Raw genomic sequence first — 26,668 nt, 5'->3', positions numbered from 1 at the left:
AATTTATGGCATAAGACTTTGTGGTCAGATCATTGCTATAAATTCAGAGCTCTATTTGCATACTTTCTCGGTGATACTCAAAATGGGGCCTATTAAGCTATGTAAGCAATGCACTTTCTAGACACCTATTTACACTGCTGACTGAGACTGAAAGCAGGCTTTAGAGTGTATTTGTTAATAAAGTAGAGGAGGCTAAATAGGGGCAGAGGATACGCCAGTAACAAATGAATATTTTATATCATAGCTTTCTCCAAGCTCTGAAGTTGGAAAGGATTTTAAGAGATCTTTCGGCTCATTGTCTTGCCTATAAATAGATGACCATTTAAATCATCCTGGAAAAGTGTCAGGTTGTCCTCTTCTGGAAAATCTATAGGCAAAGAGCTTTGAAAATTATTCTTAGTAGCCCATCTCAGTATTTATTTATCTTACATCAAGAAGATGTCTCAAAAGCTGTCTGTGTTAGTAGCCCCTGGTTAATAATGAGAGAATATCGGGCGCCTGGGTGGCTCAGTTGGTTAAGCGACTGCCTTCAGCTCAGGTCATGATCCTGGAGTCCCGGGATCGAGTCCCTCATCGGGCTCCCTGCTCGGCAGGGAGTCTGCTTCTCCCTCTGACCCTCCTCCCTCTCATGCTGTCTCTCATTCTCTCTCTCAAATAAATAAATAAAATCTTAAAAAATAATAATAATGAGAGAATATCTTGGTGAAAAACACACCTTTAGACAAACTCTGACTTGTTATGGATAAACTTCCTTCGAGAGACATACATGGCAGTCTTATGAAATGTATTTGACTCTCTGACCGTTTGACCCCAAATGGTAAAAAGCTACTGATTCACAAAATTTTTCATGATGAATGTCTTCTTGTGATGGTATCACGTGAAAAGATGCTGTGGTCACTGTGAGAAGTCCAGAGCATTTATAAATCGGTTGTCTGAGATTCAATCTAATACATTCTATCTCCTGGTGCTTTTCCCCTTCAACTCAAGAAATTTAGACCAATCAGCAATTTCTATCCTGGGAGAGTCATTCGAAGATCCTAATAGTCACCACCATGGCAAACATCTGCCACGATGTGATAAAAGACATATCTGCTTTCAACCAGGGTACAGGTTTCAGATGTCCCCCCTGCGGCAGAGAGGCAAGAGGGTGCCGCCCTGCCCAATGGTAATCAATCCTGACGTTAGCTTCCTGGATTCTATGCAGTCTGTACAAGTTTCCTGTCCTTAGATACATTACAGGCCTATCAAATCCTTAAGACAACTTGAACCTCCTTCCTTCTGCATTTGAAGAAGAAAGAATCAAGCCTGAGTGACCACTTACTAAATAAATGAGGAATCAAAACACCGACCTCCTCAGCATTTTAGCCATTGACATTTGCAAACCAACGCATGCTCTGTCCTAAGATTACAAACCCACTACTTGCTTCAGGGTAATACAGTCTTTTCTTTTTCTTACATGTACAGACATGTATGCACAAACATGTGCATGCATGTGCACATATCCACTTTAAGAGAAATACTATTTACCTGCTCCTGTTGAACGGCCCCGGCTCCAATCACTGTGTACAGAACCTCCTTCGTGTGAGGCAATCACTCGATACAGGTATTCTTAAATGGAAATAAGAAGCAGAAAGATTAAAATATTCCTCATATAGACTAGCAGTGGGCTGGCAGGGAGGGAATAGGCGACAAGTGGGAGACATGTGACATTTAATTTAGAGCACCTCCACAGTACCTGTAAAAGGCTGCAGACCACTCTCGTAAACACTCCGCTCTTTTCCCCGGTAAACCAGGATGAAGTCATTTCCCCTGCAGTTAACAACGCTGTCAGTTGATAGGCATCCATCCAGATTGACTCTGACAGCACTGCTGGACACAGATGCCAAGTTACCGACAGCACCCCGTGCAAATTTAACATCCTTCATGCAACCACCGAAACCTAGCAAATAGTAAGGGATTAATATCACATAAAAGGCTTGAGTCGTTAATTACCAATCATTTCTGTCCTCGGCAGTACTACGTTTTGATGAGGTGTGGGGGTTGCTGTGGAGACAATATTTAAACTTTTGAGTCTCAGTTGGGAAATCCCTCATGCCTCCTTCTGCTTTTTACCAGGCTAAGTTATCACGAGGATGTATCAGATTTATGTTATCTTGAAAAAATATATAAGGTGATCATTATAATTCAGCTGGATTATATGCAATTGGAAGTATTTATTATGCTTCTTTAGGCCCACATTTTCTCATTCTGTTTATTCTTATGAAACAAAATGTAGGCAATTAGACTTTATGGTAAAGGGGTAGCCACATGTCCCTCAATTCTGGGAAAATTCAGTCACCTATGTAAGTCATTGTTTTAGTGCTAAAAATAAGATTTGGAGGAGCACAATTATTCAACAAGCTCACTGAGGGAAAAACACCCTTTGAGGATTATTGTGCAAGATAGCAGGAGGGAGAATGTAGTTTCAAAATAGACTGGAATCCTGAGATAGTGACATGAACTCGGTTAGAATCATTTCAGAGTTATAGAACTAAGTCCCAGTTAAATTAGCATATAGAGGAACTATTACTATGCGCCATCATTTTCACTGAGTTCCATAATTTTGACTCTACACAATGGTCACCAGTTTTATGTTCACAGTAGTATGACAGGGAGCAAATTCAGCTCTGGCGATGGCAACACCCGGAGGTTTTTCGGAACGTGTATTCTACCCAGTCGACTTTAGAATGACCACAGTGCAGTGGAGTTCTGGGAAGTTTACCGGGGAATGTGGAAGAAATGGATGAGGAGTATGCACTGCTCTTTTGTTAGAGGGCCAGAGGGCATCCAGTCAGCCAGGAAGCAGCCATGGCTCTGAATTACATGCTATTTTGTGTAAACAGAGATCAACTCAATGAGGGTTGGCAGCACTCTGCCCAGAACACTGCACAAAATTGTCAAAGAAGAGGCAGACTGAGTTTGAGCTAGTGCACACACACGCTCTTTCTGAACAAAATACCGTCAAGTTTGAAAGGCCCCAAACACATGCTTCGCTCTTTTCAAGATTAAAGCACATCAGCAGGAAGAGAAAATAAAACATAATGCAATGCCTAACAGTAAAATAAGCTAATAGTAACAATGACCATATTGTTCTCTTCAGCATTTATATGATGTTTTATTATGTCTTCTAACATATTAAGTTGTAGCCTAGTTCCTTTTAAAATGTCTTTGCTCGTATTCACGTTCCCTCAGGCCCGACTGATCAATACTGCTCATCTATCTTGAACACACAGTAGACACTCAATAAGTTGGCTGAGTTGAAATAAAAGCAATGAAGCTCAATATAAAAGCATCTGCTTGAAAATTCAGAAGTTAAGAATTCTGATTTCTTTTCCAGCAGTAATTTTCTGATGGCTTGGAGTTCAGTTACCTAACTTCTCTGTACCCCACTTTCCCTAACGACAAAATGCAAACAGTGAAAATGTAGCTTGGGCAAACACCTGAGTGCTGTTACAAGGAAAGTTCCATTATTGTTCAAAGGGCACAGAGCTTCAGCTTTGCAAGATGGAAAGAGTTCCGGAGATGGAAGGTGATGATGATTGCACAGCAAAATATACTTAATGCCACTGAACTACACTTAATGGCTAAGATGGTAAATTTTATGTATATTTTACTACAATTTTAAGAATTAAAAATAAAAAAAGAAACGTCTTAAAAATTAATTCACGGGATGGAATTTTAAATTTGGGAAAGGCCACAGAGGTAGTCTGCCTTCATTCTGGAGATAAAGAAAAAGGTCCAGAGAGTCATTGGGTAAGGTTTTTAAATATTATTCCTCCTTAGGAAGTGGTACTCCGGCCTCAGGCCTTGGAGGTGAAGAATCCTGAGCTCTAGTGTGTGGTCCTCACTGTGCTATCTTAAAGCAGACAGAGATTTTTGTCAAATCAAGTCACCATTCTTCCAACTCTGCACCACCAGAATGATTTCCACCAGAAATACTCTTCAATTACCTTCAAAATTTGAGTGGGGTGTTAGGATAGGAAGAGGGGAAAGGGCCTATCTGTGGGAAAAATGGAGATGCCTCCTTTGCTTGCTTTTGAGAATCAAAAATGACTCCCCACTCCCAGGCCTCTGAATAAATAAAAGGTGGCCCAGAATTCTAAGTTGACAAATCAGAAAGACAGTAGCCTTTCTGGTGGAGGCAGCCCAACATGGGGGCATCGGCTGGTAGGAAGGCTGGCTTCCAGCCCCGACTCCTGCCTTCTCCCCACAGGGCTTGGGTCAGAGCATAATCTGTGATCCCATGAGCCACAGCCCCATCGCCCCCAACCTGCAGGTAAGTGATAGTCTCAAGTGGTAGTTCTAAGGTAAATGCCCATGATCTGAGGTGACACATCTTCAGCAAATTAGGTTGCCCAGCATTTCCAAACTACAGAGGAAAGCTAATTTGCATTTGATTCAAGGGAAGATTACAACATTAATGGATATGAAAAAAATAGCACTAATATGACCACAAAGTAAAGCCTCTGAAAAAAGGTGCTAATTAAGAAGCACAGAACATTTTTAAGACCATTTGAGAGTGGATTGAAAAAAATTACAATAAGTGAACATGACTAATTTTAATTGCATATTACTACATACAGGCAGCAGCCCCATATGGTGACTATTCTCCTGATCACTGTATAAAACGTGAAGTTACCTATATAGATTAGTATCATTTAAAGCATCTGAGTCAGAATCTTAGGGAATAGGGTCATAAAATCTGAATTTTTAATAACCTTTCCAGGAGATTCTAATGTATCTTGAATAGTAATAATAATGACAGCTCATTTTACTGAGTTCTTACTATGTTCCCGAAACTATACTTCAATATTTTATCAGTGGCTTGAGAACCACTGATATGTATGATACCACAATGATAAAAATTTAGTATTACCCATAAATAAAATATCTTTCAGTATCATAGACTTAGTCATAGGGCAGATTGAATTATCCTCATTGGGTTTATGTTGATGTGTTAAACTTCTATCATGATCGTCTTATAATTACAGTTAAAATTTGGCTAAAGCCAAGTCTCTATGCCCATCATAGTAATGGGTTTTTGTGTACTTTCCAAAGTATAATTGCACATATGCAGGGGATTTTTTCCTAGATGTAAGTAGGATCAAGTAATCTTGCTCATACAAAGGGTTTTCAAGTTCTTTCTAACCTCAGAAACCTGAAAACCCGGAGAAGCCCTTATACGAATGTAATATTTTTAGCTGCTGTTACATCTTAAGTACCTTGAAAATGTCATTACTGTCTTACACCCCAGATATTCATTAACTCCTTACTAGGACCCTTCTAAAAGTCTCCTTAGAGCTTGCCATATATTTTCTATTCAAAGGCATTTAAATCTTTATGTACTTACCAAATAGGCAAAGACTGCTTCATGGAAATTTTAACCATTCGCGGTACATAGATTTTGAAATATGTAGAGAACATTTTCTACATGGGAGCATGCTTAGTCACAAACTAAGTTTCAGAAACTAAAGTTTCTGTGCTTTCCCCAATTTGTAGAAAAGGCACACTGGCCAATTCCCCTCAAAAGAAAACACTTGCTTATAATAAGGAGGGTGGATTTTGACACCAGGCTGCCTGAGACAGAAAGGCTTGCTATCTGCTTACTGGCCATGTGACCTTGGGCAGGTTACTTTGCTCTTCAGTTTCCTCATCTGTAAAATGGGGATTTAAATAATAATACTGAACACAGGGGCTTGTTATGAAGAGCTGACCCGCTTATTCTCATGTAAACCTTTCAGAACAATGAATTCTGCACACAGCATACATTCAGCTACTGTTAGCCTTTTTGAATTAATTTCTCTGATTATGTTCAAATTTATTATATGAGTTAAACGCTTGCTTTAGTTATAAGTCATGCACTCATGCACTTTTTATTTCATTTGTGGTTATTAATAATAAATGAAATATAGATTTTTCACCAGTATGTTTAAAAGTCAATTAAACCCACCCTTTCATGTGCTTTGCTATAGGATAGCTCCGTGGAAATGCAGAGACAATTAGCAGTTATATCAGAAAAAAATCCCAGTGAATTTAATGCCATTTTTCTTAGTTGTGCACACCAACCTAATCTATGTTTTTCATCTGTGAATACAGATAATGATCAGTATCTGGAAGAACCAGAAAACACGAAGAAATATATACATAAATTACAATTATATTTGCTGAAGACAAGTTAAAATAAGTATATTGATTATAAGTAGGCATGAGGGCATAGTCTTAAGGGCAACATACCAAACTATTTGAAGAAACATTCTGATTTTTTTTTTAGAGCTTCCAAAAAGGGGTGGGTAGGTATTGCTTCCAAACTGACTCTGTTGCTATATCTTAAAACACAAAACCACTAAAACCCGGTAGGACCAGAGGTGTATTTATTTGGGGATTTCTCCAGATGGACTTTACCTTGTTCCAAACTCAGGTCTTTATAAGAGTCCTGCAGCTCCTGTGGGGTTCCTCCCACATAGACGGGGGAATTCACCATCAGTGGCTGGGCTCTGGACTGTGACACACGCTCTGTCAGTTCATTCATGCTTGCTGATATGATGGAACCTTTCTTTTTAATAATCACTTTATTCCACTTTCCATCACAATAGGACAGCCCGAGCCTTAGATCCACTTGTGTGAAGGAAAGACTGGTATTTAACCGGAAGCTCAATATTCCACTCTTCAGTTCCATCTGTATTTCACATTAAAAAAAGAAAATAGGTATATAAAAAGGCTGCAGAATGGCAGTTTGGGAGAGAGCAGAAGGTCAATTTCTTGAAGAAAAGCAACAAATTTCCCTGAAAGCACTCTATAAAAATGTTCCACTTTATTCTACGCGGGACTGGAGTAACATATAATGGAGTACTTTGCAACCTTATAATTGACATGAAGAATGTTGTATGAGTCAAAGGAATTCATACCCAGTAATGATTATACAGTGTGATACAATATAATGTAGGTAAAAACTTTATTTATTTTTTTGTGTGCAACACAGGTAAAAGATTAAACCCTGGCATAAGTGACTGAATGACAAGAGAATAGTTTGAACTATAACTCTATTTTTACTTGAGTTTTTAGAAAATGAGAAAATACTACTTCATATATCAATTTAATTTGGGGGAAAAATATGACAAGACAATAAGAAAATGAAATGTCAAGCCTGATTAAGCTTATTTTAACTGGTTGGTGAACTCAATTTCAAATTTGTAAGATGGATTTTGATTCAATATTTCAGTTTTATTATTCTAAATCTCTAACTAATGTAATTGCTTCTATGTGTATTCTTTTAGATTGAGGTGTCATTTTCTAATACAAATATATTTCACCCAAATTTTCATGGTAAAGGAAATGCCTCCATATGTTTCCCTTCAAAATGTTACATGACAATTATTTTATCTACTATGTTTTTATTTTGTTAGAACTCAAACCAGCAAAAATAGGGTACTTAAAAATTTGAGATCAATCATGGCAAATGAAATTAAGTAATTCCAGATAAAAATTATTACTTTTTCTATGTAAATGTCATTTTTTGTGAAGTACATTGGATAAGCAGTCATGTATCTATTCATTCAATAAATATTGAGTCCCCCACTATGTTCCATGAATCTGCTGCTATAAGATAAAAACTGTTCCTAAGAATCACACCATCCAACAGCAGAGGCAAACATCTGGGTAATACCATAACCGAGAGAATAATTGGGTGCAATGGCAACAAAGAAAGGATATATATTTTGTTCCCTCAGAACTGGGAAAGGTTGAAATTATGACTTTTAGAAGTATGTAAGGTTCATGGAGAATCCTTTAACACAGGGAGATGAACACATTCAGCGGCATGGGGACATGTACGAGCTAATTAGGTTTAGAAAAAAAAGACTAAATTATGGTGGGGGGAGTTAGAAAGAGTCCCACTAGGTATGTAGAAGCAAGGTTTTGGAGGATTTTGAGTGATACGGAAAACGTACATCTTTCTCTTGTCTGGCTGACACCAAAGACTATATTCTTTCCACTATTATCTTGTGCTGAAAGTTTACCCTACCAGTCCTAGGAAGTTCATACTGGAAATGAAAGCTGCACTGTAACTGGAGAAACCTATTAGGGAATCACTATGGTTGTGAGAAAAATTACGAGAACCATTGAAATACAGGTAACAATGGTGAAGACAGTGAAAACTCAGACAAAAAGGTATTTTTAAAAGCAACTCAGCTTGTAAAACCTCAGCAGGACCTGGCAAATAGCTGAATGTGTTAGATGAATGAAAAGGAAGTCAAGGATACCCATGCTCTTTCTTGCATGGGTGTGTTTTACCACCATCACAATATGGAAAGCATTAGGGAAGAAAGACTTGATATTATCATTGTCAGTGAAGAATGAGGCCAATTTTAAATATATTGAGTTTAAGATGTCTACAAAACATCCAGAAGAAACTTTTTTTTGAGGCAGTCAAACATAAAGATAGGCCAGTAAAATAGAAAAGGTTAATGAGAAGATAAATAAGATCATCCAGTTAGTGTAAAAGCAGTGAAAAGAAACGGTGAGAGAGTATAGAGTCCTCAGCCAGACCAACGTTTTAAGAGGAAGGTAGAGTAGATATAATTCCTTAAATTGACAATGATCTTCTTGGAGAAACCATAAGGATTTAATGAAAATCAAGAGCAACTAGTATTTTGGAAAATCAGTAGGGAAGAATATTTTAAGAAAAAAAGGATGATAGAGGAAGGTCAAATAAGATAAGGACTGAAAATAATCTATTAGACTAGAAAATGCAGGGATCACTGGCAACATTAGAAGGTTCTGTCGTGGAATGTGGTAGGAGTAGGAATCATAATGTATAGTAGTTTTGAGGACTGAAATATGATAACATAAAAGGGGAAATAATCAGAGTAATTACTTTCAGTGCAATAGACTATGAAAGGAAGGGAAGTACAAAGGAAGAATTTTCAAAGTCAAAAGGAAAAAAAATTAAAATAAATGAGGCCCAACCATTTTAGATGTTGAGGGAGAAGAGCCAATGAAGAAGGAACACTGGAACTAACAAAATGGGGAAAATTTGTAGCACAAGCTCTTGCAGGAGGACGGATAGAATCTAGAGTAAAGATAGAAATATTAACTTTGGTTGGAAGAGTGGTAATTATGTATTTGTTCTCCTGAGTCAGGAGAGAGTGAAACCAGACTTGGCTCATAAAAAAAGCTGTAGGTCGAGAGTTTGGAAGGTGAGGAGATGGTTTCTTTCCATTCTAAGAATGAGACTATCTGAAGACCTTCAGGTTGTGGTGTTTTCCAGTCCTAACATTCTTTTTCTTTCATGTTCCACATCTAATCTAGGCACAAATCCTGTAAACAAGAAATACTGTTGAATGAAGGAATCAGAAACCTCAAAATTCCATGTGTTACTAGTCTTCATACTTTTATCGGTTCTCCTATGATGGTCAGTAAACTGGCTGTTGAAACTGAAAAGGCTAGGGAGCTAGAATGATTGACCCAGAGTTGTGAAATTGAAGATACAAGTTGAGGGTGTTGACAGAAAAGTGGTTGAAAAGCTGTATTATGGTGTCTGAGGTAGGGAGGAAGTAAGTTAAACAGAAAGTGGTCTGATAACCAATGGTCTCAATGTCTTAGTGAACTCGGTAAGAGAGAATGAAAGTTGAAAGTTTATGAGGTTGTATTTTGAGATTTAAGATTTTAGCAGTGAAAACTTTCTGAGTCAATCAAGCTCCAGAGGATAGCCATGTATATTGAAGCTACTTAGGATAACAGGAAGAATTCTTTCTGAGAGATAATCTGGGAGAAGCCTATGTCCTCAGATATGGAAGAGTAGAATGTAAGGAATGTCTGCCTCCCTTATAGCTATGTTGTAAGTGTGAAAAGAAAGTCTAACACATAGTAGACACTCAATATATGTTTGTCTAAATGTTTTGATTCTTTAAGATTTATTTCATTAAAGCTTAAAGTTAACATTATTATTCAATATGTATTCATGTATTTCATTAAAGCTTAAAGTTAACATTATTATTCAATATGTATTCATGTATTCATGTATTCAAATGTATTATATTCCCAAAGTCAATGAATGGAGGAAGATGGAAGTTTGGAGAGGGCTGCAGCAGGATGTGTGACCCTCCAATAGTGGCAAGTGGTCCTTAAGAGGAAAGGCCAAATGAAAATATCTTTGCATCCTCCCCAGAATTTATGCACTTATAGACGATTAAAGAATGCTTAGTGAGGGTCACCCCAACATGAACTCATTTACAGGTTCATTCATTCATTCATCCAACAATCTTTATCAAACACTTAACAGGTGCAAGAGGTAGGCACTGAAGATAGAACTATAAAGAAGACAGCCAAAAGCCCTGTGTTCAGAGAAATTACATTTCAGTAAGGGAGGCCAACAGTAAATAGGAGGACAAATAAATACTTTAAATAAGCTGAAATTTTAATAAACACTGTGAAGGGATATATTTCTACTTACCTGGTCAGCAAAATTGATAGTATATAATCTAGCAATGTACAAAATCAATGAACTGAAAATAACTTAGAATCATAAAATCGCCAAGACATGTGTTTTATTACCTATTTGCCTAGATATGAGCAATGAGGTCAAGATGTTCGTGACTTTCCCTTGATTCTATGCAAATTCTTTAATAACTTTTTAAAAATTAACATTTTAATCACATACTTATTTTTGACAATGATATCTGTCTGATTAAAGCAAGCAAAAGAAATTACACTTGCCCACTATATTTAGAGAAATGTATAAAAATGTTCATAGCAACTTTGTTTGCCATAGCAAAAACATGGAAACAACCAATATGTCATTGACAGGAGAAGAGAGAAATTACACAACTATGAAAATGTATACCTATATGGAGAAAATAAGTGACTCAAAAATAATGTCGAGTGCAAAAAAACAATTGCCTAAAGGTAGAACATGATGCAACTTTTATGAATGTCAAAAACAAGAATTTTTAGGCATTCATACATGGTGTTTAGACCATAACTACATTAAAAGGGATAATAAACACAAAATTCTGACTACATATTAGCTCTAGAGAGAGATAGGGAAATGGGATAGGAAAGACCCCATAAGTGATTTTTTAGTTCTTGGGCTGGGTGGTAGGTTCATGAGTGTTCACTGTACTTTTATACCTTATATTATGCATGTGTTTGTGTGTGTGTGTGTGTGTAATATGAAAAATATTTATTATAGGGGCATCTGGGTGGCTCAGTCAGTTAAGCATCTGACTCTTGGTTTTGGCTCAGGTCATGATCTCATGGGTCCTGAGATTGAGCCCTCTGTCGGGCTCCATGCTTAGCTGGAAGTTTGTTTGAAAATTCTCTCCCTCTGCCTCTTCTCCCACTTGTGCACACACACTCTCTCTCTAAAATAAATAAATCTTTATATATATATATTTATTGTATATAGTTTTTTGACACTATTATGTCAAAAAATAATGAAGGAAATAACTTTTAATATTGGGAAACTAAATGGGATTTTCTTAATTCCTCATAACTATTTTGCTAAAATTCAATTTTCACAGGAATAACGGTCATTTTCAAACATCATGATCCTAAAGCACAAAATGTTTCACAGGACTCCAAAACTAAAGATGACTTAGGGAAGAAAATGAAAACAAAAGAGAATTTCAAAAGAAATCCCAATTTAGCATATTATAAACACATGGCTTATTGATTTTAAAGTTATATCTGACATCCTCAAGTAAATTTAACTAAATAAATGAACATACAGCAAGAAAATCAGGTCCATATTTGTTGTAAATGAAAAGAAGCAATCCATTCAATTGGTCAGTTCTGAACTTAAAGGAAATCTCAAAATCCATTCCACCATGAAACACGTATGGATGAAGTTCCAGGAACCCTTTAAAGAAAAGAATATGTACATATCAGCATGTGCAAAGCATAACCACCAGCACTGTAAAGGTGGTACAAAGACTAGGACATATACTGTCATCGAGTACATCTCTGCAAAAAAGATGCAAATCGATGTTAAGAAATCCCCCTTGTTAACTGTACAGAAGTGGCAGAGTGAACTTGATATACATTGTAAGAGGAAGCAATTTACTCTCTAAATCATGGATATGATTAAGACTATTACTGTTTTCTATCAGTATTCACAATAAGAAATTGCATTGACTAAGAGAAATTCAGAGTAATGACAGTGTTGAGAAAAGAGCAATGGAAAAGTGCACAGAGTAGGATATTATTTAGCTTTCTATTTGGAAGGTAGTTTAAGCAACTTAATAAGTAACCAGCTTTGTTATAAATGTAGGAGGCAGCGGTGGGCTTGCATTTGAAGAAGTGCTATCCACCAAGCCACCGTACTCCCTACTTGGGTACTTGCCAGGGTACTTGCCAGGCAGGATGTCTGCCAGGGACACTGCCCCTTGCCTTTACAGCAGCCTTCAGAACAATGGAAGTAATGGTGGTGACATCTTCCATATCTCCCTTAATGACCTACTCATCCCATTACATAGCTGAAATTTTTGTCCTGAGAATACTGTCTGTATAATGGGATAAATAGATATTTGTTGATTAACCTGGTAAATAAAATACTCTTGAAACATCTTTCTAAGTAAAACTACATTCTAAGTAAAACAATTGACTTACCAAAAAGATATTTTTGACACTACCATATGTGAACTGCTGGGCTAACAGAGATCTGACACATGAACATATGAGTCTTACAACTTCTATTACATATTCAGACTTTGAAATATATTTATGTATATCATGGCATAACTAGGTATTTCTGTGATACTAGGTTCATGTGAGGTCAAAGTAATTGGGCAAGGTAGATTACATTTTGCAAAGGATAGAACATACACGCTAAGCAACCACTGGTGTCTATTTTAGAAGCTTACCTGTTCCTAGGAACTGGGCTCCGTCTTGTAACGAAGTGGGGCATCCCTCCCAGCTGTTATACACGTTGATTTGTTCTTCAGCACTCTGCCAAACCAGAGGCTCCCAAATAGCAAAGGGGTTATACTTCTTCATAAAATACATATCCTTGACACAGCCCACAAAACCCTTTTGGATTATGTCTGTAGGAGTTGGTAGATATCAAGAAATATGTACTTTGAAAAAATTTTTTCAAGCAATTAATTTTATGTGCCATTAAAATGAAAGAAATAGGCAATAGCTCTCACTACCTATTTATTGCAAACCTCCTAATGATTCACATGAACACCACGCCATCACCTATTCCAGGTGGTAACAATTATAATGTTTAGCCCTGGTTTAGACCCATCATATCTGCAGAAACAGATGTTTATGCAAAAACTGGTTTTATAGTAGTAGCCAGAATATTGCCTTCTGAACTAATGAAATTTCATCTGCCACTAGTCTTAAAAATAAAAGTGTTATAACAAGTTTTAAAAGATTTGAATGAAGTGTTTCTATTAAATCTGTAGTTTATAGTTTAGTTTCTTCATCATGATGAACCAGTCTGTTATACAAGTAAGTCAATAATTTGATTTCATATTTAGGAAATAATGTAATGTTGACCTTAATTTTAGGACACCCTAGACCAGGCAGATGTGGGGTTTATGAACATAGCAAACAGGTGGTAACAGGGGGTTGGGAAAGAAAGAAAGTGAGCAAATGAGAGAATTAGAGAAAGAGAAACACTTCATACAGCAATGTCCCTATTGATCAATGAAAAGCTTAGTTCTCAGCTTTGGAGTGTCTGACTTGATTCTGGGAAAGGTATTCACCAGCAATCAAAGTTCTACAAAGTCACCTTATATGCACAATGTCAGATTATTTATTTATAATGAAGATATGTCCTCTATAGGAAGGGTACTTGGTATCAGGGTATGCTCTCCTTCTGGTGCATGGATGTACCACAGCCAAGAAGTGTACTTGATGGATAAGGAACAAGGACAAAGGCTCGAGAGCGCTCTCTCTCTCTCTCTCTCTCTCTCTCTGTGTGTGTGTGTGTGTGTGTGTGAATGTTTTTAAGGAACTTCTCTACCAATCTAAAGTAGTGCAATAAAAACCCTCTCTACTCTAGAGATATTTCTAAGGAGATAACTATATTCAGTCTTGGGTATTTAAATATATCCCTCTCCAAATTTCACTGAAAACATTTTATTCCTTTTGATCTTCATCATGATTCCCTGAAGACCACCACACTTGCACAATTTATACTTATCTAGGTTCTAGCTGATTTGTAATATTTATGTAGTTACATTTTACTTCCTGGGAGAGACTGGGAAGACACCTATGCCCTTCAATGAGAACATGGGAAAACAACCCTGAAATCTTAGCAATGCATTTGGAAAGGTGATTTTTTTTTTTTTTGCCTAAGGTTAATTTCATCCATGTTAGTTTTTATTGATTTCATTTTGAATCAGTTTTTGTTCTCTCATTCTACAAATATAGGAATTCTTTTGTCTCTGTCTCAATTATAGTACTTACAGCATTTGCTCAGCATTATATGCCCTCTATGTGGCAAAGACCACTTTTTATTCACCTATGGACATCTAGGGACTAGTTTAGTGCTGATCACATGCTCGATACTCAGGGAATGTTCTTTACCCTATTTAGAGTATAAATCAAGCCCACAGTTCTCCATTTCTGTGTTGCATCAGTTTAAAATCTTAGAAAAATGGATACATAGTCCTAAAATAAGATACCTTTGACTGAAATTAGTATCATTCATTTTAGCAAAAATTTAATAAACTCTTTATATATCAAGGGCTGGCACCAAGAATTTAAACGCAAGTAATACACAGTTCCTTTAGAAAAGACACCTAAGGGAATTTTTTTGGCATATTGATATAGGAAATACAGCATGAGATAGAATATACTATTATTCATACTTTAAAATAATATATTCATACTTGATTGTGTTGTAAATTTTGGTGAAAACATATAAATCCTATACCTTCAGCAAACTTACCGGGATCCTTCTTGAGGATGGTATAACCCCGTGGAAGCCCTCCCACAAACACTCCCGTGTTCCCTCCAATAATAGTGCTCCCATTCGGGGTGGCAGAAGAACCTATGGAAAAGGAGATGAGAATTCCAACTTCACCAGGATAATCTGGGTTCTACTAATTTAACAAATGATTAAACCCTTCACTGGGCTTCTGGACACCACTCTTTCTTGATTCTCCTCTCTGTTACCTTTCTTCAACAGTTCTTCCTCATTGTCCTGACATCTTTTTTTTTATTCTTATGTTAATCCCCATACATTACATCATTAGTTTTAGATGTAGTGTGTCATGATTCATTGTTTGTGCATAACACCCAGTGCTCCATGCAGAATGTGCCCTCCTCAATACCCATTACCAGGCTAACCCATCCTCCCACCCCCCTCCCCTCTAGAACCCTCAGTTTGTTTTTCAGAATCCATAGTCTCACATGGTTCGTCTACCCCTCCAATTTCCCCTGCTTCATTCTTCCCCTCCTGCTACCTTCTTCTTCTTTTTTTTTTCTTAACATATATTGCATTATTTGTTTCAGAGGTACAGATCTGAGATTCAACAGTCTTGCACAATTCACAGCGCTTACCAGAGCACATACCCTCCCCAGTGTCTATCACCCAGTCACCCCATCCCTCCCACCCCACCCCCCACTCCAGCAACCCTCAGTTCGTTTCCTGCGATTAAGAATTCCTCATATCAGTGAGGTCATATGATACATGTCTTTCTTTTTTTGACTTATTTCGCTCAACATAATACCCTCCAGTTCCATCCACGTCGTTGCAAATGGCAAGATCTCATTCCTTTTGATGGCTGCATAATATTCCATTGTGTATATATACCACATCTTCTTTATCCATTCATCTGTTGATGGACATCTTGGCTCTTTCCACAGCCTGACATCTTGATGTTGGAAGGACCAGGCCTCCTCCCCTCTCAGATCTCTTTCTTTCTCCACGTGCACAGATATCCTGACTCCTCTAGAAGGATGACCTAGAGGGCTGGGCACCTATGCGAATGACCAGGCCAAAGACCAGAACAGGCCTGGGTCCCTGGCTATGTTGTGTAACAGTGCAAATCTCTTGTTAAGAGTTCTGTATAATTCCATCTTTTCTTGGGAGTAGGGGGATTTTCTTTTCTTTTTTTTTTTTCCCTCAGAACCCAAACCACTCTAATTAGCCCTACTTACATCTGGTCCCTTGGTGTTAAATGCCATCCTTAGGGGACAATTCCCAGTGTATATCCTTAGTCTGGAAATCTTCCCTGAACTAAGAGTTGTATCCATTAAACTACTTGATATATCCACCTGGATGCCTCACAGATGTTCACACTGAACATCTCTCTCCATGTCAGCTTCTCCCATGATCCTGTCAACCTCAGTTATGGCAGCTACATTCTTCCAGTTGCCCAGGCCCTAAACTTACCAGTCATGGTCTACATTAGGGATTAACAAACTCCTTCTGTAAAGGGCCAGGTAGTATATATTTTAGGCTTTGTAGACCATGAAGCTTCAAATGGCCACAGACAATACATAACAAATGGGTACAGTTGTGCTCCAATAAAACTTTATAAAAACAACGATGAGCTGGATATGGCCCATAAGTAATTTGCCAACCCCTGCTCCTCTTGAATCAAATCCCTTCAATTTAACATTTATAATATACCCAGATTTCTCATTATATCGACAATTTTACTTCCCTGGTTCAAGAAACCATTTTTTCTTGCCTGAATTATTTTATAATTATTACAGAAGTTTATTAACTGCTCTACATATTTCCACCCTTCTTCCCCTTAAAATTCGTTTCCAAAGAGCAGCCACAGTGTTCCTTTTAAAGAGCGAAGTCAGATCATGTCACTCCTTTCTCAAAATTCTCCAATGGGTTCCCTTTTTCCAAGCAAAAGCCCACAAGGCCCTATGTAAAACAGCCCTAAAAGCCTATTAGTCTCTTCACCCACTCTTTCCCACACTGGCCTCCTTGTTGGTCCCTGACATGCCATATATATGTTCCCACCTCAGGGCCCTGGCACCAACTATTCCCTTGGCTTGAAACATTCTTCTCCTGGTTGTTCTCCTGACTTACCCACTTATTTTCTTTAGGTCTCTGTTCAAATGTCACCTTATCAAAGGGGCCTTTTCTAACAGTTCTTTATGAAATCAAAACATTCCCTCCCCAATACACACACACACACACACACACACACACTTTCTCTCCTCTCTTGCTTTATTATTTTCAGTATATACCACTACCTGATAACTCGTTCAGTATTTATTTATTCTGTCTCCTGGCCCTCTCCCACCTAAAATGTAAATTTTGCTCTTTGTATCCAGAGTTTCTAGAGCAATAGCTGGCATACTGTAGGTGCTCACTATAATTCCATATTTCCTGAGTATATTAATAAAAGCCTGCATCATCATGCAGGTACTGTAACTGTTTTATAATTATATAAGGACAGCAGATAGTGTAGAATGGAAAGAATACTAAACTTTGAATTACAGGCAGGATAAGCGTCCCAAGAACCCTTTCTACAAACTGTGTAAATTGGGAAAAGTTATTTACCTTTCCTGAGACCCAGTTTCATCATTTCTAAAATGCATATAATAACTGCTTTCTTTTGTTTGTCTTCTGCAGGTCAAAAATAACATGAGAGAACATCAGTAAAAGCCCTTGAAAATTACAAAAGACAAAATTACTACTGATGACTCTGCTGTTATTCTTGCTTTACTGTAACTGTGTATAATGAGAAAATGGTTGTCAGAATTCATCATTTTAATCAAAAACTAATGATGTAATGTATGGTGATTAACATAACATAATAATAATAAAAAGAAGCACCGAAAAAAAAATTCATCATTTTAGGAGCACCCCAAAGGCAAACCCAACAGCAATTCAGATGAAATGGGGAGGAGATAAAGGTGAAAGGAAAGATGTAGAAATATAAACAACAGAAAAGTATGGCAACATTAGCGTATTGATAGAACTATTTATATATATCAAGTCCTTACCTGTATACTGCCCATCGAGTGTGATTTGGCCAAAAGCCTGATGCCTAATAGCTATTATTTCATGCCATTTGTCATCACTGTATTGTTTCCCACCATCATTAGTTGGAGTAACTTCCATTGAAGACCCCTTAAGGGAATGAAGGAATGAATGAATGAATATATATGTTTGTAAACTCATATGCATATAATTCTATATTTGCTAAAAACCAATTTATAAATTTTGACCATCATGATCATGATGGAAGCATGCATAATTTTCAAACCGAACTCAAAATTAAAGTTGATGCCTAACATTATTCAGGCTTTTCTGTGATGTCCTTCTGCAAACACCATAGGGCTCAAACCTGAAAAGACCTTCTCTTTGGAATAAAAATCTCTTACAAGCACACTTGCATTTTGAGCACTTATATAAAAGGTAAGGAATTTTCTATTCTAAAATTTTAGCTCTTAAAATTTTGGCAGAAATATGAAATAAGAATTTAAAACTAATAACATACCATTGAATCCAGATTGTTCTAAAGATAGGGAAATATCTGGCAACTTAGTTTCTTTTACCTTCACTACACTGCTAATGAGAAGGAATGAGACTCATATTAAAACTTAGCCAGTTATTAATACATTGACCATAAGTATTGCAGTTAAACTTTGTACTCAATGTTCTGTAGTCTAAAATCTAGCATTTATACTTGTATCTGAGGTCATCGTATCATAGTTAAAAATGAGTTCCTAAGCAGGTAAGAGTAGGAAATGGCAGATATCACGAACAGAAATCAGCAGAAAGGAGGTGAAGATAAGGAAACAGAGAAAGAGAAGTAGAAGAGAAACCTTCCATCTGAGTACTTTCTAGCCAAGTGAACACTTTTTCAGCATATCATGTTCAGCACAATGTTACCCTTTTTTTAGTGTTAGTGAGCAAATAAGAGTAAATAGAAGATATTTCAATTTTGTCACCATCATCAGTTACTACTACTACTATTAAAGAAAAAAACATCAGAAAATTACTCCAAACCTTCTCAGTGAAAATAAATGTCTTTCTTAATAAAAGCTGATTTTCTTAGCAATAATTAACTTCAATCCAATAAAAATTTTTAAAAAACAAAATAAGACTGGATAAAATATTATAAAATGTTTTTTTAATTAGTTGGAATGTTTCACCAAACTTCCATAATTTTGGAATAACATTTTTCAAAAAGAGAAAAGTGGTAATTACCTGATGTAATTGAAGATTTATATCACAAAAAGGGCAACGTGAGTCATATCATCTTAAGTAAAACATTTCTGTTTATTTTTCCCTAAAATAGCTTCAGTGATGTAACATGTCCATTCTACACATTTAATTGGCTCCTGTCAGGCCTCATACAGAGCATGACAACATGTATGACATACAGAAATTCGTATTATCAAAAAACAGCTTTTAATTTCCCATGAGGGTGGGTGAGTTGCTTCTCATGTGGACAATATCCCAACTTTTATAGTCAACTTGATCAGCTAGAAGGATGACCATTTGGTAAATCCATTTTCTAGTCCTTGAATTTTTGTAGGTGGACTTTCTTTATATCTCTTTCCTCTACATACTCTTTTATTTTCTTCAACCCTATTTCAACATTTTAATATTTTACAAACACACATTTCATTATCGTAGTTTAATAATTAAAACCAGAACTGGTGTCGTGCCCAATTAATGTGCCCTGGTAGCATGCCCATTAGTTTTTCCATTAGTGAATTCAACAATACTAATGGGATTACTAGCATGGGATGCTAATTGGGCGTGACATAAGAAACTGGCTTACTTCTTAGCATACCCTTGCTAATGATGAAATTAATGAGCATTTTATTAAATGCTGTCTCATCAAAGTGTACTTAGTTAGCGTTAAAATTGTTACAAACGATGCTGCATTCTAAAGATCAGGTGTCTGAGTAAGTGGTTCTTCATATTATGTTTGGCAACAATTTGAAGCATTAATAGTTCTCTACATCAGAAATCACATTTATTGGAGACAAATTCAAGTATATAACACAGAGCCTCAGGATGCCAAATTTGCTTTATACTTGGAAGAACTTAGCATATTATTCTTTGATGATCATTTGAAAATTATGTTCCCCCACCAATGTTAAGAGAATAATTCTGCAATCAATTCTAGTGTTATAGCACGCAGTTTGTTCTTTCCATTTGGAAAACACCAGACATGTTAAATAAATGTCATTCAGAATTGTTTGAAAGCTTTCACTTTCTCAGCTTCCTTCTAAGTGAAATCAGAATGTAATATGAGTTTCTTCTCAATGTCACTGAACATAAAACATTTCAATGACAACCACAAGTCATTATTAGTCAATAACATATCATCTGACCAAGTATATCCAAATTGGAATTAATCAAATAAAGAATGGGAGATGAGAGCTAATTGTTAGAGATTTAACAAAAAAAATACAGCAATTAAGAATCAGAGGAACTTCTCTTTACTGTGACTCTTAACAACTTTTAAATATTGTGAAGAATCTTTCTCCCTTCCCCAAATACTTATTCACAGAATGCATTTGATCATTGAAAGGGAAACCAAATAAGTTTTTTACACCTATAGCCTCTATGTAGGATTATGTTGTTATGTAAGGAATTCATTACTTAAGTTTATTCACATATTTTAAAAAACGTACATGATGACTTCAAGTTATTTTAAGCAATGTGCTAGACAGTAGTGACTTTAAATTCCTATAAAATGCTCTTTTCAATTCAAATTTAACTATTTTGAATGGATTTGGGACAGTAATTTAAAAATAATCAACAGTAAAAGTCAAAGTTTCTAACAAACTGAGAAATTAAATAAGAACTAAATTATTAAATAATCATTAAAGAGCTGGAAATTTTAGCCTAGAAAATGGGTAATTTTATATTTTACCAATTTTTACTTGAGTATATTTTACGAATAGTTATTGAGTCAGTCAGTGAGTCAATCTGTCAAGAGACATTTATTTATTGAGCATCTACTATATTCCAAGGACTTAACCTCAAGGATCTGTTTCAGGACAAAACAGACAGACTTTGCCCTCACTGGATTGTACAGTCTGATAAGAAAGACACATTAAGCAAATAACTGCTTGTCTGATTAGTACAATAAGGTGTTCATTAGATAATCATATCTCATTCAAAGATAGAGGAAAGAAAACTGGCTTACAGTGGTACCTAAAGTATTCAATATATAAATAATTTGCATATCAGTGGGAAGCAAATAAAACATAACTTCCTTAAATGTGAGATACCTCTAACTTTCTCCAAGTAGCTGTATTCATATTCCTACTTAAAAGGAGAAAAAACAATGGAAGAATACTCAAAATTTTCTCTATTCCTATTTCAACAATTTTTTGTCTGAAAATATGTAGAGATTTCATTAAAAAGTGAACAGATACATCCAGTTCACCTGCACTGCAGTATAAATTCCTTAGTGGTGGGGAAGGACACAGTCTCCGCTAGCTTGAGCCCACTATTTCATACAGAGATAGCATCATGTCCTAAGACCACTTAGTATAATATATCTGATTACCTGTTCTCAAGTACATCCTAAAGTAATCTTGCTCAACTAATACCTTAATTTTCTTTTGAATTAATTCATTGCCACTTTCCTAAAAATGCAGGTAACTTTTGCCTTGTGGAGAGATACTTTTATTCCATATCCCATATATTCCATATATTGGCTATAATAATTCGACTCATACTTGGCTGGCACCTACCAACTTTTTATACAGGTTAGGATTTGGGTACAGAGGGTAGGGACAGAGCAGCTGGAGAAGCTAATGACAGTGATGAGTGCTCTAAGTAAGTATCTGATGGAGAAGGGAAAAGGACAGAAATCATTGGCAATGTCCCATGAATGCTTCCCTGAACTCCGCTATCATGTCTTACACTGGACTATCTGATCATTGAAAAGGAGATGAAAAAGATGAGTCTGAGAGTTTTCTGGCAGCCATTCTCAGGATCATAAAAACAATACAGAGGCTGAGCGGAGCTAACCCCTTTACCTTCCTATTCTGTAGAAGTTTAGGATACCACATTCTTCACAAAGGGAAACAACACTGCCCAAAGAGATGACAGTCATGCTTCAGATCTGGGGAAATCATTTTTGGATTAATTCCGCAAAGACTTTGCCCCATGTTTGGTGTGTGTGTGTGTGTGTGTGTGTATGGTACTCAAAATAGGTGATGAACAACAAGCCAGTGTATGGTTGCAAATGGAGCTCTGGGATGTGCATAGTCATCTAGAATCACACAGACACTGGGATGGACATTTGTGATGGGCATGACCAACTGTAAGTGCAAGTTAATGTGAAGTCACCATAGGACAGTCCTCTGGGTCCTGTTCCTTCCCTGCCCTGTCCAACTCAAGCAAAGACTCTGTACTCCAGTTGTGGGACAGGGAGGCCCAGATGAGTGGATAGCCAGAGTGAATGGCATTTTGTTCATGTCTCATTACTGTGTTCCCAGCACATAACAGCATAGCATGGAGCCTGGAGTACAATAGCTGTTTAACAAAACTGCATTGAATGCAGTAAACTAAATCCAGTGCCAGTTCAATCACTAAATTACTGTGTGACCCTAGTTAGACCACTTCATCTAAAGCAGGGATGAAAACAATACTACCTCAAGTGGCTACTTCAAGAATGAAGTAAGATAATTAATGTGAACCCACTTTGTATACTTTAAAAGCTCTATGAATAAATGGTTATACAATTAAGGTTTTTCTCCATCTGGCTTCTTCTCAATTATTCCCAGATATTAACAGGTTGAGGGAGAAAAAGCAGAGACAGATTTTTCTTTCTCATTGACATTCTTCCATTTTACTGTACTGTTTCCTTTCTTTTCAGGTTTTTTGTTGATTTTGACCATCTAGCATTTAGTCTCTCTTTTCACCTTGTTAATTTGGATGTTCTTGGAACATTTTCATTCTATCAATAATTAATGTCTGTTTCACAGCATTTAAAATAAAACTTTTTGGCCTATTTATTTTATGAAAATAAGACACCAATGTGATCCATTCCTCTATGCCCTCTCCACTAAGTTGAGACCTTTAGAAACTTTTAAAACACTTATCTTTCCCTCTCCTTCAAATTTTAGCAATTTTAGCACCAAACAATTATTAGAGGTTGATTTGTCTGTCTTGCCTTTGCCATATGTCTCCTCTATTTCAAAAATTCTTTGGCAGCATAAAACACATTTCTAGTCACACTGCCATTAAATATTTAAGTTGAATTTAATATTGCCAGTTTTAATATTCACCACTGATTTTCCTCTTCATATTTCAGACTTTTCTTTTTCTCCTTTTGGTTAGAAGGCTTGATGAAATATTTCCTTCCATATGGTGCATGGATAGTATTTTATCTGAGTCTCTGGATATTAACAAGCATTATTCTTTCATGTTGACAAGCAATATAGTATCAGAATTAAAATCATGGTCTTTGGAGGTGGAATGCCTGGGTTTCAATCCTGACTTCATCACTAATTAGCTGGATGACTTTGGGGAAATTAATTTTACTGTGGCTCTGATTTTTTTTTTTTTTACTTGTAAAGTGGGAATAGTAAGAGTATCTACTTCATAGAGTTGTTGTGGTATTTAAATGAGGTGTGTGTGTGTGTGTGTTTTACATATACAGTGAACACTTAGAATCATGCCTGGCATATAGAGGTCCTACAGAAGCGTAAGTTTTGCTTAACCTTGACTAGAACTTCATGAGTCCTTTCAATAAATTTATAATCAATTAAGGATATGCTGTCCTACTTTATATTTCATTATTTTTTTCTCATCTTTTTTATCCTTTTTATTGTATCTGTGTTTTTTTGTACCTGTGTTTTTTTGTTCTCCTTCTGAATTTCTTCTTAATAATGTGAGTGGTCTCCATCTTTTTTATCTTTTTATATTTTTGTTATGTACTTTGACCTGCTAATCTGAGGCTCAACAGTGTCTCTCTCCTAATTCACCTACTTAAAGTTTTCAAGTGATAAATAATATTTTCAATTCTGTCACTGAATCAACTTCAATGTGCTGGTTGTTTTTTTCCCCATTGCCATCTGCCTGGCCTTCTGAGACAGCTGCTTCTTCTCCCATTCTTTCTGGCTGCTGGATCTGCTTACGTGTGATGCTATTTCTTCTTTGCTTACTCACTGCCCACCTATTGGTACCCCTTAAGAAACTGCAATTCTACAGAAGACCCAGAAGTCCGTGCCTGAATACCCACCAAGTACTGGCCTTGCAGTTATCAGGCCCCTGTCGAAACACCAGGTATAAACCTTTCTTCCTTGGTCTTTCCAGTGTCAACTCATGGCTCTTCCAGCTTCCTGAAACAGGAAGAACCCAGCTGGCCTCTTGAGGTCCCCTGCAAGGAACCTGCCATGATGCTCAGATACACTGAGTCCACCATGCTCTGCCTCTCCTCTCCAAGGTGTGTGGGTGTCCAGGGTGTATTAAGTGCTGATTCTTACCCAGAGCTCTTGGCCCATGGTTTAGCTACAGAGAGGAAAAGTCATGCTGGCTTAACAGTATAACGTAAAACATTGACTTGGCAGGCACAACTTATGATTTAGATCAGCAGTTTTAAGTTGAAACCCTGAGGAAATAGAAAGTAAAACATCTTTTCCAAAGTCTTACTCATTCCTCAATTATTTGTACCTACTGTCAAATTCTTACCAATATTTGTTTAACTAAAGTGAAGACAACTATTCAATGATTTTTCCATTGCCCTTGGGAAAAATTTAAAACTTCACATTTGCTTACAAAGCACTAAATGACTTGGTCTACATCCAGCTTTTCAACCTCCCACTTGTCTCTTTGTTCAATCCCTCAGCCATATTATCCATCTTGATGTATAGAATAAGTCATGTTCTTGTCTACCTTGGGCACTTAACATTTGCTATTTGCTCTGCCTGGAAATTTTATTCCCAGTGCCTTCCTGATCTCTCATTAGTATCTTCCCTGTCCTGCCCCACCTCAAACACATATCTTCCTGTACAGATATGTACTCTTGCTCTGACTGACTTTTCCTCATTGTTTTGCATCTCAGTTAAATATCACATTTTCAGAGAAGACTGACAACTCAGAAAAGAAAGACCCTTTATTTTATGCTCCCATAACACACAGCATCTTCTACTTCGCTTTCATAACATTCATGAATACTTTACATTAATCTTACCTATATTGTTTCATAGGGGCATGGTTGCATTTAACTTTAAAACTATTGTAGTCTGTGATACCCAGCATTATAGTACCTGATAGGCACTTAAATATTTACTGGTAAACAAAGGAGGGAGGGAGGGAGGGAAAGAGGGAGGGAGCGATGGAGGGAGGGAGGGACGGAGGAAGGAAGGAAGAAAAAGAGAGTGAGAAAAAGATAGAGAAGGAGGGAGACAGAATGTGGAAGAATTAAAGAGAGACATAATTTTGCTTTCAAGGAAAATAAAAATAGATCTATTCAAATGTATTTAAAAGTTTTCATCTTCATTATAAGACAGCATATGGTTGTGAAGCCTGCAGATTCTCAGTCAGATTATGTGGTTTGAAAATGAGCTCTGCTATTTTAGCTGTGGGCAAGTCATCAGCACCTTTGTAAGTTTCATTGTCTTCATTGGTAAAGTGAGGCTAATAATAGTACTTACCTCCAAGTTTTTGGTGAGGATTCAATGTGAAATATAAGCACTTACCTCAGTATCTGGCACCTATGACACTCTCAAAAATATCAAGTCTTATGATTACTCATTTACCTGAGGATCAAAAAGAAAACAAGGACGTCCATTCTTCAACTGAAGTGCAAAATACTCTTCCTGATTGCCTGGCGATGCGGCAAAGACAATCAAACCTTCAGGCACCCTTGTTCGAAAGCTGGCCTTAATGCCTGGTGAGACAAGTGCAATCAGCAAATCAGTGCTGGGGTTTTGTTGATTCTTTCTGATAAACGTACATTTACTTTCATTATTATTTATGATGTAGTGAGTACAGTCAAGGAATTATACACAGCAGTGTACTGGGATGGTCCCAGCCATTTGGTTTTAAATATATCTTGTTATGAATGCCAACCTGTTCTTGGAAACTCAAGTCTGCACTCCCACTAATCAATATATAATGTACTTACAAGTTATGCAAAACTCATCAACATGAAAAGACATGTTGTCAACCCAAAATTGCTTTTGGGTTGTATCAATGTGAAAATATTATCAGAGCCATAAAAATAAATGGGTTTTTGACATGAATGAAAGGAACACAAGGGGCACTGTTTAAAATACTTAGGAGGTTTAAAGAATCAATCTAGTAATAGAAGGTAAAAACTAGAAAGACCTGCTGTGAAGTGGCCCAGAGAGCCAATTTTCTGAAACAGGATCCTGTAACCAAATGGTCTGCAGCTTTCAGAATTTCAGGGTCTTCCTCACCCTTCAGATCACCTACTGCCCTAGACACACAATGCTCTTGTCTTACAGGAATTTCCCCAGCTCAGGAAGCAGGGGAAGCTTGTGATTGTTTCCTAAGATGTCCTCCCACTACCCTACATGATCTCAACACATGGTATCCCACTCACTTACAGCACCTTTCCTTGTGTGTAACACATTTTGCTTAATGTACTGAAACTGGCAAAGAAGTTTAAGAGGTACAGTCTTTGTTCTCAAAGAATTCCCAGTTTAGTTGGAAATAAAAAAATGTGTCTTAACAGACAAATTGTATGATGAG

General features: G+C 36.7%; 1 protein-coding gene across 1 annotated transcript in view; it reads right to left on the bottom strand.

Annotated features, from left to right (window-relative positions):
• Positions 1 to 26,668, bottom strand: part of USH2A (usherin) — a 710,400-nt gene that overhangs the window by 413,322 nt on the left and 270,410 nt on the right. The window contains exons 21-28 of the mRNA XM_021698433.1: positions 25,711 to 25,841; positions 17,971 to 18,097; positions 14,942 to 15,043; positions 12,900 to 13,079; positions 11,766 to 11,896; positions 6,442 to 6,715; positions 1,736 to 1,939; positions 1,528 to 1,608 (exon numbers count right to left, since the gene is read on the bottom strand). Coding sequence (XP_021554108.1) covers positions 1,528 to 1,608; positions 1,736 to 1,939; positions 6,442 to 6,715; positions 11,766 to 11,896; positions 12,900 to 13,079; positions 14,942 to 15,043; positions 17,971 to 18,097; positions 25,711 to 25,841 — 1,230 coding nt within the window. The remainder of the gene's footprint in view (positions 1 to 1,527; positions 1,609 to 1,735; positions 1,940 to 6,441; positions 6,716 to 11,765; positions 11,897 to 12,899; positions 13,080 to 14,941; positions 15,044 to 17,970; positions 18,098 to 25,710; positions 25,842 to 26,668) is intronic.

This window comes from Neomonachus schauinslandi, chromosome 6, assembly GCF_002201575.2.
Source record: "Neomonachus schauinslandi chromosome 6, ASM220157v2, whole genome shotgun sequence".
Classification (NCBI taxonomy): domain Eukaryota; kingdom Metazoa; phylum Chordata; class Mammalia; order Carnivora; family Phocidae; genus Neomonachus; species Neomonachus schauinslandi.
This window is presented reverse-complemented; position numbering and strand designations above follow the sequence as displayed.